The sequence below is a fragment of the Neolamprologus multifasciatus genome, chromosome 5 (genome assembly GCF_963576455.1).
Source record: "Neolamprologus multifasciatus chromosome 5, fNeoMul1.2, whole genome shotgun sequence".
NCBI lineage: Eukaryota > Metazoa > Chordata > Actinopteri > Cichliformes > Cichlidae > Neolamprologus > Neolamprologus multifasciatus.
Window position 1 is genome coordinate 27737142 of NC_140443.1, and position 15622 is coordinate 27752763.

At 41.6% G+C, this 15622-nt stretch overlaps 1 protein-coding gene across 2 annotated transcripts; it reads right to left on the bottom strand.

Moving 5' to 3' along the window:
• Positions 1-5530: 5530 nt before the first annotated feature.
• LOC146518944 (sentrin-specific protease 1-like) lies at positions 5531-8309 on the bottom strand. 2 transcript variants are annotated; one of them, XM_085158951.1, is made up of 7 exons: positions 8179-8309; positions 8031-8096; positions 7793-7881; positions 7564-7675; positions 7365-7473; positions 7208-7278; positions 5533-6695 (listed from the first exon to the last, which is right to left on the bottom strand). In XM_085158951.1, exons 2-7 carry the CDS (start codon positions 8094-8096, stop codon positions 6603-6605), a joined length of 540 nt encoding a protein of 179 aa, XP_085015077.1. In that variant the 5' UTR covers positions 8179-8309; the 3' UTR covers positions 5533-6602. The 2 variants fall into 2 exon arrangements, with proteins under 2 accessions (XP_085015078.1, XP_085015077.1); XM_085158952.1 differs by lacking the exon at positions 7208-7278 and having other exon boundaries at positions 5531-6695.
• Between the last annotated feature and the right edge of the window lie 7313 nt (positions 8310-15622).

Consider the following 15622-nt stretch of genomic DNA (forward strand, 5'->3'; position numbering starts at 1 on the left):
CGCACCTAAATTATGGAATAATCTTCCTCTTGACATTCGCGCATCAGATTCTATTCAATCTTTTACATCATGTCTAAAAACATACTTGTTTAACCTGGCATTCAAGGCTAATTAGTGTGATTTTCATCTGGCTCTAGAGCAGGGCGATATGACCAAAAATATTTATCACGATATACATTTGAAAATTTGCGATAACGATATAACTGACGATATAATTGACACGAGACAAAATACTTTACAACTCCTCAACTTTATTAGTGCAAAAAACCCCATCGATGTATTTTCCCTGAAACAAGCAGCTGTTTTTTATGTGCATTAAAGTTATATAAAAAATGAACAGTGCAAATGCAAATTCCTTGCTGACAGTTTAACCAAAAGGCATTTCCAGTGGAAACTGGCCGACATATCCTCAGCATAACCATGTATAATATCCACACAACTTAAAAAGAGGTTATACACACACAATACGGTAATATTATGTTGAAGCACAGTAGGTATCACTCCGCGAGGCTCCGCCTACGATAGCCGTAATACTCTGACAATCCATCAAGCGGTGCGGCTTCGTAGCTTAGCAAAGTCGTACTGAAACATTTGACAGATTTTCGAGCGCCGTGTACATAAAATCGTTAAGAGGTCAGTAAACACAACCAGAGTTCATACATAAGGCACACGGGATTATAAGGGGCACTGTCGACTTTCAGAAAAATCAAAGGATTGATTTTAAGTGTGCCGTATTTTCCAAACAACACGGTAATAATGACGGCCCGCTAGCATGCGCTACCAAAAATAGTGCTTTGTTGTGTATCTGACGAAAGCTAAACCAGTTCCACACCACTGAAGTTGCAGCATTTTTACAAACCAGTTCTGGTTCATTGTTTCATTCAACGATCCACTTTCGCTCTTCTCATTCTGCCTCGCCGCCATGTGCGTATGTAAACAAAGGCACTGCGCATGCGTGTTTTACCCATATTCTATCGCCATATTTCATTTTCTTATCGTTGCCTAACATTATACCGGTATTACCGTGAACGGTATGATATGGCCCAGCCCTATCTGGCTCTGCATTTATATCATGTAATTACTTTATATCTGTAATTTATATTTTATATTGTGATTTTATCTGTATCATGGTTTTACTGGAAAGCACTTTAGTGTACTTTGGTCTTTAAATGTGCTATACAAATAAATTTGATATGATATGATACGATACGATATGATACGATACGATATGACATGAGATCCCGTTTCAAGAAATGAGGCTTCATGATTGAAGGATTTATATTAATTAATGAATTAATTACTTAATTTATTTGTTTTTACATTAGACATTCTATTAGTCCCTGAATCGGCCCAGGTTAAACAAATAGCTCTTTCTGTATTACTGATCTACTACATCACATGCACATTTATTACACTAATTCATTAAAAACAAATAATTAAAACTGGAAATGAAAAATACATAATTTATTCAATGCTATAAATGAAATGAATTGACCTTTAATGAATGTATTATATATTTAATAAAATAATTATTTCCATTTTTTATTAATAACACATTAGATGAATTATTTGATGACATATTTATTGAATTGATCTTGGCACTCTTGGCTCTCCATACTTATTAGTTTACAGCCATAAGGACTTTTATTGATTTGGATGCATCCTTCTTCCTTTGGTTCCTTTTAGCTTTATTGAGAAGTTTTAAGAACAACACAGGTTGTGATGTCAGTTTATATGATGTGACCTCCATAATGGATTTTTTTTAAAAGTCCTAATAAAAATCTAACATTTCACAATGTTTTGTGACTCTTCATCAGAACCTGAAGCTGTTTAAAATCAGTGGTGAATCTGCCCAACAGGAGCTAATTTCCATAAATATTTTATGTGACTGATATTAAATTTGGCGGCCACTGATCCATTGATTGATTGATTGATTGATTGGTAATTTATTTCAACATGTGAACAATATACAAGTACATTTAGAAAAGAAAATAAGAGAGAAAAAAATACTATACAAATTACATACAAACCCCCCCCATCTGATTCATTTACATGTTGAAAGGGAGTGGGAAGAAGTAAACACTTATTTAATCCCACCCCTTTGCCATAAATTATCAGTTAATATTTAGTCAGCTTCCTTACTGATATAATTTGTAATAAAAATAGTGAACAGATTTCTGATATACTATATACTATAATATCACATCATGAGGTTTTTTGTTTGTTTGTTTGTTTTTTTAAATAGAGACATTCACTTAATTTAAATATTTTCCTTTTCTTTATAGTTCGAGAAGATCAGATTTTTATAACTCTTTTTGAACAGTTTTATGTTTGGACATTGCTTTAATTCCATATTCAGACTGTTCCTGTCAGGGTTCCTGGGTCGGTGACCCAGTGTTTTCAGTTTTGTCACATTTAGGTTATGTTGCCACATCAATGCTTTCACTTCCTGTTTTTCCCCGTGTCAGCTTGTCTCTCGTGTCATTAGTCAGATTATGTTCAGCCCTGTACTCACCTGTTTCCAATCATTGTCATCATTCAACCTGTGTATTTAAGTTCCTCGGTTTCACCAGTTCTCTGTCGTGTCATTGATGTTACGTTGTCGTTTGTTCAGTCAGTCAGTCAGCCAGCCATTCATTCATTCAGCCATTCAGCCATTCAGCCAGCCATTCAGTCCTTCATTCATTCAGTCGTCCAGCCAGCCATTTTCTACCTCTGTTCTGTTTGTTCACTCCATCGCAATAAACACCAACCTTCACCTAACTATCCACGAGTCCTGCGTTTGGGTCACTTCCTCGCCTCCACTCAGCAACCCCTGACAGAATGACACGACCCGTGCCAAGAAGACACGCTTTTGACCCAATGGACTCGGACCTTTTCGAGCGGCAGGACGCAGCGCTCTCCGTTTGGGCGGAGAAGCTCAGGTGGAAACAGCGGCTCTTCTCAGAGAGGGAGCACGTCTTTGAGGGGACTCGTCTGGCTCTGGGCGGGCCTCGGAGACGCCGCGGTCCTCCACCTGCTGCCTCGCCTGCATCGGAGCATTCGCCGCGGAGAGTGGGCGTCACGGGCCAAGCTTCGGCCTTTTGCTCTCCCGCCGCTCCGCTCCTCGCTCGCCCGCCAGCCATTTCACTCACCGGCTCTTCCACTTCGCCACGGCACAGCGGCTATGCCTCCAACCTCGGCTCAACGGAGGTTCCCGCGCCAGAGGCTCAGTTGTTTACCCCGCCCGCTTCCTCTTCCCGGAGAAAGCGGCGCACACGCCGTCACGAATCTGACTATTTTCAGCAACTCCCGGTGGTGAGTTCCACTGACTGTTTTCCACATCCTTCATCTGATTATTCACGTAAAACGCATAATAGACTCATTTATGATTCATGGGGAGTTTCCCTCCTAGACGAGGATGTGGACTGGGAAGAGTTTTTCTGCTCTGCTCCCCCAAAGACTAAATAGTGGTGGCAGAAGGACCAGCATAATCCCTGAGAAACTTGGCAGGATCACCCACCCAGTCATTATTTCCACCCCTATCAGTAAGCCTACACCCAAACCTGTGCCAGCTCCCAGGACAAGGGCAGCTGTGACCCAGTCTACCTCCACACCCGTCCCTGTTTCTCAGGTGGGGGTGACTGGTGTCCAGCCACCTCCCGTGCCTGTCCCAGCGCCCAGGCTGAGGGCAGCCAGAACCCAGCCTGACTTCCCTGGAGGCTTGGAAGAGCGAACCGGTCCACCTACTACTTCACCTCTTCGTCCACCTCCTGATCCAGCTTTTCACGCCCTTGCACTATCACTGGTTAGGCTAGCTGAGGTGTCCCCTGCTCAGGCACCAGCTTTATTAGCCCAGGCTGCAGTTTTGTCCCCTTCAGTAACCCAGTCATTAGCTCAGCCATTAGCCTCGCCCACCTCTGTTCATCCCTTAGCTTCCCCACTCCAGTCAGTTCCCAGTCAGTTCCCTCGCCTGCTGTTCAGCTTCCACTCCAGTCAGTTCCCTCGCCTGCTGTTCAGCTTCCACTCCAGTCAGTTCCCTCGCCTGCTGTTCAGCTTCCACTCCAGTCAGTTCCCTCGCCTGCTGTTCAGCTTCCACTCCAGTCAGTTCCCTCGCCTGCTGTTCAGCTTCCACTCCAGTCAGTTCCCTCGCCTGCTGTTCAGCTTCCACTCCAGTCAGTTCCCTCGCCTGCTGTTCAGCTTCCACTCCAGTCAGTTCCCTCGCCTGCTGTTCAGCTTCCACTCCAGTCAGTTCCCTCGCCTGCTGTTCAGCTTCCACTCCAGTCAGTTCCCTCGCCTGCTGTTCAGCTTCCACTCCAGTCAGTTCCCTCGCCTGCTGTTCAGCTTCCACTCCAGTCAGTTCCGTCGCCTGCTGTTCAGCTTCCACTCCAGTCAGTTCCGTCGCCTGCTGTTCAGCTTCCACTCCAGTCAGTTCAGTCGCCTGCTGTTCAGCTTCCACTCCAGTCAGTTCAGTCGCCTGCTGTTCAGCTTCCACTCCAGTCAGTTCAGTCGCCTGCTGTTCAGCTTCCACTCCAGTCAGTTCAGTCGCCTGCTGTTCAGCTTCCACTCCAGTCAGTTCAGTCGCCTGCTGTTCAGCTTCCACTCCAGTCAGTTCAGTCGCCTGCTGTTCAGCTTCCACTCCAGTCAGTTCAGTCGCCTGCTGTTCAGCTTCCACTCCAGTCAGTTCAGTCGCCTGCTGTTCAGCTTCCACTCCAGTCAGTTCAGTCGCCTGCTGTTCAGCTTCCACTCCAGTCAGTTCAGTCGCCTGCTGTTCAGCTTCCACTCCAGTCAGTTCAGTCGCCTGCTGTTCAGCTTCCACTCCAGTCAGTTCAGTCGCCTGCTGTTCAGCTTCCACTCCAGTCAGTTCAGTCGCCTGCTGTTCAGCTTCCACTCCAGTCAGTTCAGTCGCCTGCTGTTCAGCTTCCACTCCAGTCAGTTCAGTCGCCTGCTGTTCAGCTTCCACTCCAGTCAGTTCAGTCGCCTGCTGTTCAGCTTCCACTCCAGTCAGTTCAGTCGCCTGCTGTTCAGCTTCCACTCCAGTCAGTTCAGTCGCCTGCTGTTCAGCTTCCACTCCAGTCAGTTCAGTCGCCTGCTGTTCAGCTTCCACTCCAGTCAGTTCAGTCACTCATCCACCACCCTGTTCAGTTCCCGGACCTGCAGCCACAGCACCCAGAGCCAGCTGTGAGCTCTCCCGCTCTCCAGCCAGGGGCTTCCGCGCCCGCTGGCCCTAAAGCTGTGGCTCCGTCACCCCCGGCTCCCGTGCCGTCGCCTGGTCCAGCCTCAGCCTCGGCGTCAGCCTCTGCTTCGTCTGGTCCTGCGGCTGCCGCGCCGTCGCCCCAGCCACGTTCTGGACGTCATCGCCGGCGCGGCCGTCCACCGCCGCCGCCTTCCCTGCGGCCGCCCACCGGACCAGCTCAGGGGCTACCGCCGCCTTCCTCGGGGCCGCCCACCTGAACTGTCTCTGTGTGGACTCCGTCCCTCCGTCCTGGGCCCCCTCCACCCGCCCTGTTCTGGTCTTTTTCTCTTTTGGCCGTCGGGTGCCGGTGTTCTGACAAACCATCCTACTTTGGCAAAACGTCCTACCCGTAGGATAATTTTACGGTGTCCTCTGACAAACCATCCTACTTTGGCAAAACGTCCTACCCGTAGGATAATTTTACGCTGCCATATGACAAACTGCCCTACTTTGGCAAAATGTCCTACTGTACATAATTTATGCACATTTCTGCTGCCAAACAATAATTCCAGCACTAATTTAAGTAGGTATGATGGTTTGCCACTTAACTTTGCCCATCAGAGTATGTTTGTAGCTGATATTCATAAAGCCAGTACGGTTTGACACTTCTTTTTACCCATTAAAGTGTGCTTGTAGGTCACATTCACAAAGGTAGCATGTTTTGGCACGTGATTTTTCCCGTCAGAATTATGCTTCTTGCTCTTATTAACAAAGGTAGCATGTTTTGGCACGTAATTCTTCCCGTCAGACTATGCTTGTAGTTTTTAATAACAAAGGTAGCATGTTTTGGCACGTAATTTTTCCCGTCAGAATTATGCTTCTTGCGCTTATTAACAAAGGTAGCATGTTTTGGCACGTAATTTTTCCCGTCAGAATTATGCTTCTTGCGCTTATTAACAAAGGTAGCATGTTTTGGCACGTAATTTTTCCCGTCAGAATTATGCTTCTTGCTCTTATTAACAAAGGTAGCATGTTTTGGCACGTAATTCCTCCTGTCAGACTATGCTTCTAGTTTATAATAACAAAGGTAGCATGTTTTGGCACGTAATTTTTCCCGTCAGAATTATGCTTCTTGCGCTTATTAACAAAGGTAGCATGTTTTGGCACGTAATTCCTCCTGTCAGACTATGCTTCTAGTTTATAATAACAAAGGTAGCATGGTTTGGCACTTGTTTGTAGAAGCAGTCAGCATGCCAAGGTGCTTAAGTTATACAGCTGTCACCATTGAAGTGATTGGAACACCTGACTATATAAACTTTGACAATGAACTCACTCCATTATAGTTACAGTATATATTTACTGAATATATTTACAGATACATATATTTGACATTTATAGATCCAACAGAACACAGGGAGAAAGAACTGAAAAAGAAACAGTGTACAAATTATGCACATTTGTCGCACAGGTAGTTCACCAGGCTGCTGTCATAATGAGCACATCCAAAATGTGCCCATCTGGAACAAAACTCGCACTGCACCTGAAGAGGGAGAACGGGGGGGTGTAAGTGTGTTAACCAACATTATGAATTTGATGAGAAAATAATTACTACAGTGGCTTCCAAAAGTATTCGGCCCCCTTGAACTTTTCCACATTTTGTCAGATTGCATTCACAAACGTGAATCAATTTTATTGGAATTCCACGTGAAAGACCAATGTCTCTACCAGTCTCTAGCTGGTAGAGACATACCCTAAAAGACTGACAGCTGTAATTGCAGATAAAGGTGGTTCTATAAAGTATTGACTCAGGGGGCTGAATAATTACGCACACCCCACTTTTCAGTTATTTATTTGTAAAAATTGTTTGGAATCATGTATGATTGTTGTTCCACTTCTCACGTGTACACCACTTTGTATTGGTCTTTCATGTGGAATTCCAATTAAAATTGATTTGTGTTTGTGGCTGTAATGTGACAGAATGTGGAAAAGTTCAAGGGGGCCGAATACTATTGCAAGCTACTGTATATTGCATTTGTGGTTTATTTGTTTTACCATTTCAATCATACTGGACTCAGGATCGGCTTCCAGCATGGAACAAACCACACAGTAGTCATCAGCATTACCTAGAAACACACTGGCGTTCAACCTAACAGTTTTTAAACAAAACTGAAAGTGCTATTGCAATACAAAAGCACATGACTCTACTTACTTTGATGTTCTAGCAGTTCGCAAGCAATTTCAGTGCGGTGCAGCCCAATGGCTTCTGGAGTGGACAGCACCCTAGTAACCTCTCCACTCAGAAGGTAGTGTTCGGCAAACTGTAAAACATGTTACAGTAATTGCAATTGATTAACTTAATTCTAGTTAAATACAATAAATACAATTAAATACAATTGCTTATTAAATACCTTCAACACTAAAACTCCACAACTGCTGGAGTCCATCTGCTTGTTGTGTGGCAGAGTCTCCATTTTCCAATCCACTCGGGACTCTTCCTTTCCTTTCATCTTCAGAAAATTCCTAATAAAAATAAAACAAGTTTTTAAAATGTAGCCAGCATTTAGCTCTAAATAAAAAGAAAAAAAAACCCTCACAAACAAAACAACCCAAAACAGATAATTAATGAATGATGAATACCTCCAGTTACGCATAACTTTCCTTTCATAACAACCTTCATTTCCAAGAGGGTCTAACAGCAGTACAGATTGTGAGGAGATTTTGACAACCTAAAATAAAAATTGTATTTAGTAGAATATGTGTATTACACTCACTTAAGTAAACATAATCAATTGTAAGCATTTTCAAAATAAGAATATGCTGCTAAAAAGAACAGTAAAGCAAAAAGAGAAAAAACACATGAGGTGTGAACATGTACCACAAGGATCCAGTGTGCACCAGAGTTCAGTGGGCACAACCAAATGTCCTCAGCCGGAAACAACATCTGTGGAATATTTTTAAGTTTATAAAGGTTTAGATTTATTTACATAACATACACTATATAACCAATATAACATCTACATTACCTTGCTGACACATTTAAACTTCCCAGAAAACAGAGAGGTTGCAACAACGCAAGACAACTGATACACGGGTTTCTGAAAAATGCAAGATTTTTATTTTTTAAAAGATTACAAAATTGTTTAAAATACTTTTGTGAAATAACCGGCATATGTTCTTACTTGCCTTTTGTTTCCCAATGAGGCAGTGCAGGTATGCATCAATGACCTGTTTGGATTAAAAGATTATTTTTACAGACCACCACTAGGACCAAAAATGATTACTTCACTTACCTCATCAGAAAGCCACCCACTGTCCTCCAGTGTGCGAAAAGAAGAGTCATACAATTTGTATGGCCCAACAACTGCCTCCACACGCCCGGTGTCTTTTGCAGCCCAAAGCCACTTCACTAAAAAACAAAATATGATAAGTTTCTTTAGTAATAACAGTTGCCATTTGAAAATCACGGTCAATGGCCAACGGGCCACAAGCAGACAAGGGCCAACGGGCCACAAGCAGACAAGGGCCAACGGGCCACAAGCAGACAAGGGCCAACGGGCCACAAGCAGACAAGGGCCAACGGGCCACAAGCAGACAAGGGCCAACGGGCCACAAGCAGACAAGGGCCAACGGGCCAACAAAATAAACATGCCAGAGGGGAGTGGCTTTATGTAAATCAGAAATTAGCCAAAATTGGACCAACAGGTCAAAATTAGCAAGAGGGGAGAAAAAAATAAAACATTCTATCCATTCGACTAGCCAAACTGGCAACAATTGACCAACCGGTCAGAATGAGATTTTTAGCTATGCCACCTTTTTCTTGCGTGCTGGGTTTCTGGGGGGTCACTGGTACAAGCTCTTCTGGTGCTTGGACTGATTTTACCTGAGCTATTTTTGGCGCAAACTGAATGACAGAGGATCTGTTATTTTGCAGCGCTTCATAATGATGCTGAGGACTGCAAGGCCACATCTCAGAAGATGGGCTACTCTCAACAGGTTCAGTTGGAGTTGAGACTTGGACAGGGTGGCTTCTTCTATAGGGTTTAATGTGGTCAATACTGTATAGACTTTTTAAAGTATTTCCCTCAGCATTTTCAGTCTAACACATTTTCCACTGAATTCATCAATTGTGTAGGGACCTGTAAAATCCGGTTCAAGTCTTCCTCCTTTTCGCCCACGTTTCCTCATATTTAGAAGCAGAATTTGATCCCCTACATTGTACACAACATTTTTGTACTTTTTCAGGGCCCGCTTGGCGTATGCAACCTTTTGCTTGTCTTGTGACTTCGCAATGTTTTCTTGTGCAGTTTCATTAACTGCATGTTGTGCTTCACTTTCAGACTGTACATAGTCACTGTACCTTTTGTCGTCTGGCAGAATGATGTTGGAAATCTAAAATTTTGTAGATATTAGCAATTAAAACAAGATGATATCATATTCATAAAGACATTACTGGGTTTTTTTCTTAAATGGTTTCAATTCTTAGTTCTAACATAGAATTTGACAAACACTCACCGGCACTTGAGCAGGCACTTCTGATGGAAATACTGCCTCTCTTCCATACATCAGAAAAAAAGGTGAGTATTTTGTTGTGGTGTGTACTTTTGACCGCAGTGAAAACAGGGTGGGATCTAGATACAGATCCCAGTTATTCTGCTGGTCATTCACCATTTTTCGGAGGGCTCTAAATGCAGGCATAGAAATATGTAAAGACAGTAATGAAAGTTTAATTAGAAGTAAAGAAATTAATAAATTATTAAGTAACAATTAAGTTTGAATAACATAAGTAATGTTATTAAAAACTGATAGATAAAAATTAGGCATACCTTTTTATGTTGTCATTGGTCTTTTCATCTAGACCATTGGTCTGTGGATGGTATGCTGCTGTGACACTTCTTTCAATTTGCAATAACTTGCAAAGATCAGAGTTGAGCTTCAACAGATAAGGACAAGGTTCTTATACTTCTTATACAAGCACACAAGAAAAAATCTTTGACCCCAGTGAAGTAAAGTTAAAAAACGTAACTGAAAATTATTTAACACTTACTTCATTCACAAACTCTCTGCCTTGGTCTGACAAAATCCTTTTGGGGCAGCCATGTCTATATATAATGGAGCACAAGTGCTGGGCTACCTCAGATGCAGATTTTGTTTTTAATGGGAAAGCTTCGACCCATTTTGAAAAGTAGTCAGTTGCAGTAAGTATATACTGGAAGCCGCTTGAAGTTTTAGGAAGAGGTCCAGTAAGATCTATACCAATAAGTTCCCACACTTCAGACACCTATCAAGGACAAATTAATAATTTGAATAACAATTTGTATAATGTACACATTAACATTGATGGTTAAAATTAGTTAACCCTCCTGCCTTTATGAATATGAGCTACAAGCATAGTTTGATGGGTAAACGTGGCATAATATTTACCTGAATACACTGCAACGGTTGCACAGCAGTCAGTGGTTTCCCAACTTTTTGACATTGGTCACATTCCAGAATCTTTAAGGTAAAAATATTTATGGAGTTCACGTAAATGTTCAACATTCTCATTTGTGAAAAAAAAACAAACAAAACACTTAATGACATATTCTCTAACGAACAAACAATTTAGCAACAATACTTTGTGTGCATCTTCAAATCTCTGCCAGGCCTACAGGTTATTACTGTAATATCACTAATTAACCATATTTATTTATATTTTACAAGTGTACAGTTTCTCTTTTAACTGATATCAAAAAAATTATCTTAGCTTATTTTAAACACTATTTAACAACAGTACAAACAGTTAATACATACCCATGTTTTAATGTCAACTGTCATACCAAACCAGTAAAATCTGGAACACACTGCATTTAGCGTTTTGTGTGTGCCAGTGTGTCCTCCAATTGGAGATGAATGAAACTCATGAAATATCTTCCTGGCATCATCCATGGTTTTTACTACTCTTCTTGTTCCAACAAAGAGTTCTCCATCTGCAGTAAAACAATATATATTTAGAAATTAATTTAACCACATATATGAGTTGTTAGTATTAACAATAAATTACTGACCCTTTTGTTTGAATTTTGAGGCATATCTTCTGAGGTTTTGCCTCTGAGCCTTGTCATATCCTGAAGGGTAGGAGCCCGCAGAAATGAACGCGTAAATCTCTTCCCACTTCTTCTCCATATCTACGAATGTAAGCAAACATTTTCTTATGAGCTTCAATATGTGCAGTTAACAATGCAAATAATTTAACTTATTAAATAACGACATTACCGAAACAGCCTTAAAACACCGAAGCTGCGGACTCAAAAGTGTTGTGCAAATACCACGTGTCCAGTAACTTGACAGCAGACTTCACCGAAGCTGCAAATTCGACAGTTGTGCAGAAAGCAGATAGCGACTTCACTTTAATATTGACAAACAATCACAAAGGCTTAAAAAAAAATCAAGTATCAACGTCAATAAAAAGTACTAATGCTTACTACTTACCTATTCTCCTGCAAATATGACAACGGGGTAGCGTAAAATCACAGCCGGATACGCTTAGCTTGCCTTTTTGTGTTGTGCGCATGCGCGCACATGCTCAGGAACAACGGGTAGGACGGTTTGCGGGGTAGGAGAAATTCCCAGAACACCGGCCTTTGAAGGGGGGGGGGGGGGGGGGGGGGGGGGTACTGTCAGGGTTCCTGGGTCGGTGACCCAGTGTTTTCAGTTTTGTCACATTTAGGTTATGTTGCCACATCAATGCTTTCACTTCCTGTTTTTCCCCGTGTCAGCTTGTCTCTCGTGTCATTAGTCAGATTATGTTCAGCCCTGTACTCACCTGTTTCCAATCATTGTCATCATTCAACCTGTGTATTTAAGTTCCTCGGTTTCACCAGTTCTGTCGTGTCATTGATGTTACGTTGTCGTTTGTTCAGCCAGCCAGTCAGTCAGTCAGTCCTTCATTCATTCAGTCGTCCAGTCGTCCAGCCAGCCTTTTCCTACCTCTGTTCTGTTTGTTCACTCCATCGCAATAAACACCAACCTTCACCTAACTATCCACGAGTCCTGCGTTTGGGTCACTTCCTCGCCTCCACTCAGCAACCCCTGACAGTTCCATAGTTTCACTCAATGAACAGAAACACAAAAGCCTTTTCTTGTAGTACATACCTTCATTGTTTTGAAGTTACAAAAACCCCTTAAATTATAACTTCCTCCTTTAAAAAAAAACATACTCAGAATATTACCTGGCAGTTCTTTATTTTTTGCTCTGAATATAATTTGTGCTGTTTGGAATATCACTAGATCGTCAAATTTCAATATTTCAGACTGCAAAAATAGTGAGTTTGTATGTTCCCTATAACCTGCATTGTGGATGATTCGAATTGCTTTTTTTTTTTTTTTTTTGAAGAGTAGAAAGTAAAAAGGGACATTGTTATTAAAAAAAAATTACAGATGAATTAGCTAACACAGCAACAACCAAAAGCACAGAGCGAACAACTACTCTTTTTAACATGATATGTTGATTTTATTATTATTAGTATTTCTAACCCATTTTGAACAGAAAAAATCAGAATAACCTTCTACACATTTTATTGGGCAAGATTTGACTTCATTTTTTATTATATTTTCATCACTGTCCTTGTTCTTATTATTGCATATTAAATCAAATTGAATGCCTGGTCTGTGAGTTTTCCTCACCTCCGTTGGGCTCTTTGAGTGGCTGTGTATGGCTGGTTATGATGATGTACATAACAAGTCTCTTCTTCCTTATCACAAACCAACAGCTGCTAGCAGCCACGGGGTCTTCATTAGCTGTTAATAACACTCTGCCCACAGTTCAGCACTCTGGGGGTCCACGTTGTGATTGGCAGTATCCTGGCTTGGCTGATCATTCTGAAACGATACCATGCTGTGCTTTGATAACAACGAGGGAGGAGTAATTAAACAAGTGGAGCAATCTTTGTTAACATTTCTTACTTGCAGAGCTATTTTGAAATATTCACGTCAGCAGGTGGCGATATTAGCTTTCTGCTGGGAGGCAGTAACTCGACAGAGCATGCACACAAGCACACTAGTAAAAGCGCTATACAAATACAGGCCATTTACCATTTACACCAACCCAGTGCAGTTACTGTAGCCCAGAGCAAACAGGACAAATGAACTAAATCTTGTTTTCATAGATGCTTAAATTGAGGTAAATAAAGGCTTTACATATCTATTATCGTTTGTCATTATAGTTAATTAGTAAATAAATATTTCAGACATTTTTGACCCATTGATCACAGAGAATTCTCACTGTTCATCAGCACATGTCAAATTCTCCACTTGCAACTGTTTCCTCTGTGTCTGTTTCTTTCTGAGATGTGTGGAGTTCAAAACGTACCTTGGCCACTTAGTGATACAGTGTGCCTCTTTTGATGTTTTGACCGTGGTGTTTTTGCCTATAACTTCATTGAAATTCAAAATGGTACATTCACATACATCAGTCTTATTCATATTACGTATCTAATGGGGGAAAAAAGAAGAGAAAGCTTTTCATGGTTTACACTTAAGCATTAAACATTAAGTAAATCCTCCTCCAGCAGAGCAACAATGCAAATTGAAGAAGGGGTGAAATGAGGGCCATCGTTCAGCCATCACTCCGCCTGGTAACACTGAGCTCACAGACAGTACTGCAAATCAGAGTAGAGTGAACACAGCTGCATGTGTTACAGATTAAATGAATCATTGTCTTATAAGTCTCAAGATTTTGGGACAAGCTGGTTTCTCCAGGTTTGTTCTCTCTGAACCATGTGGGTAGATTTATTAACCTCCTAGGACCCTCCGTCCACATATGTGGACATCACATTCTTGGTTATTTAGACCCAAATACTCAATTTTGCTCTACAAGGGCCTGAAATCCACTTACGAGGACATTATACTGCTACTGTTCTATTGAAATTTTTAAACGAATATCCTCATTTGTGGCTCTCATTTTCCTTAGAAACAAAAATTGGACAAAATAAATAAATAAATCCGGTAATTCTTTGTTTTTACATTCATCAGGCCCCAACCAGCCCAAATATCAAAGAGAAATTAAAAATGTATGCCATGGAAGAGTTCGGGTGTTAGGAGGTTAAATGACACAATGCTTTTTAGTGCACGGCCTGAACAAAAAACATTCCACCTGATATTACTGACCATTGTGTGTGATGATTATCTACTTTTTCTAAGTGGAAGAGAATGAGGAGCAGATGTCAGGGGAATTAGCAGGTCATACTGATACCAGTCTCTCGCTTTACCGAAGTACAGCTTCAGTTTGTGTAAACAAAAGCTGCTCAACAACTGTGTACAAGAAGCTTTTCACTTTACAAATAGTGTCAGACTGCAGTTGTAACACTTGCTTGCTCTGTCCTTGCAATAAGGTCATTAACAATTAAAAAAAAACCCCACATAGTTTGTTGTTCATAGTCAAGCACATTGATGGACTTTTTTTAATGCATACAATGGCAGTGAATGTATTGCATAGTGGAAAATATGGGAAATTTTGATGGATGTTGTGTCTGCATTAATTAAATGAAAAATGTATTTCTATTTAACGTTTATTCAACTTATTTTTATATTTGCTAATCTAATGTCATTGTCTTTTTCTTTTACAATGATGATAAAGAACCCTGAATCTTGTATCCAGTTTACACCTGAGGTTGTCCAGATTGGCCATTTCTGCGATAAAATCTGCAATGTCGGCAGAGACTTGCCACCAGACTACACATTTAGAGGATAGTTTAAAAAGCACATTTTGCGGTGAACCACTCTGGACTGCCTTCCCCTTCATGGTCTCGTCCCACTGGTGGAGCGAGCTCATCAGCTAGTATTTATTTCGCCAACTGCCATTTACATGCAGTGCGTAGAAAGCGGCAGTGTTTGTCTGAAAAGGGGCTTTCCTAGCTCCAAGACCACCTATGCTTCAGATACAGCTGAAGGCCTAATCAGTCTATCCATCATCTGGGCTAAACAGAGACAGAAAAAGATGTGGGTAATAGGAAAATGAAGAGAGAAAGGGCAGTGAAGAGATGAACACAAGCATTGAGCTTAAATTGTGTTGATGCAGGATGCATTAAGTGTTGCTTTCAGAGGGAACTTCCTACAGGTGGCATGCAGATGGGATCCCTCCTGGGAATTATGCTTCTTAATGAGTCACAGTGGTGAAAAGGGGTAGAGTGAGCTGATACCATGAGCTCATTGGCAGTGCAGCACTAAAATACCCAGCATGCTGTTCTCCATTATGGCGGGGTTCCCCTCCGAGCTGTTGGATCTGCAGATTAATCCAAACCTGGCAGCATTTCACTGCGCCACGTGTCATACTAAGCAAACACTGAAAATGAAAGATTATTTTGTCTCACTGTGGCTGAATGACAACAATAAGGCCTAATGACGGCCCCCACAGAGGCCTTTTATGGGCTCTAATTAATAGTACAGTGCGTGTCATGAGTCCTATTTACAGCGCTCTTTAAAAACTTGCCG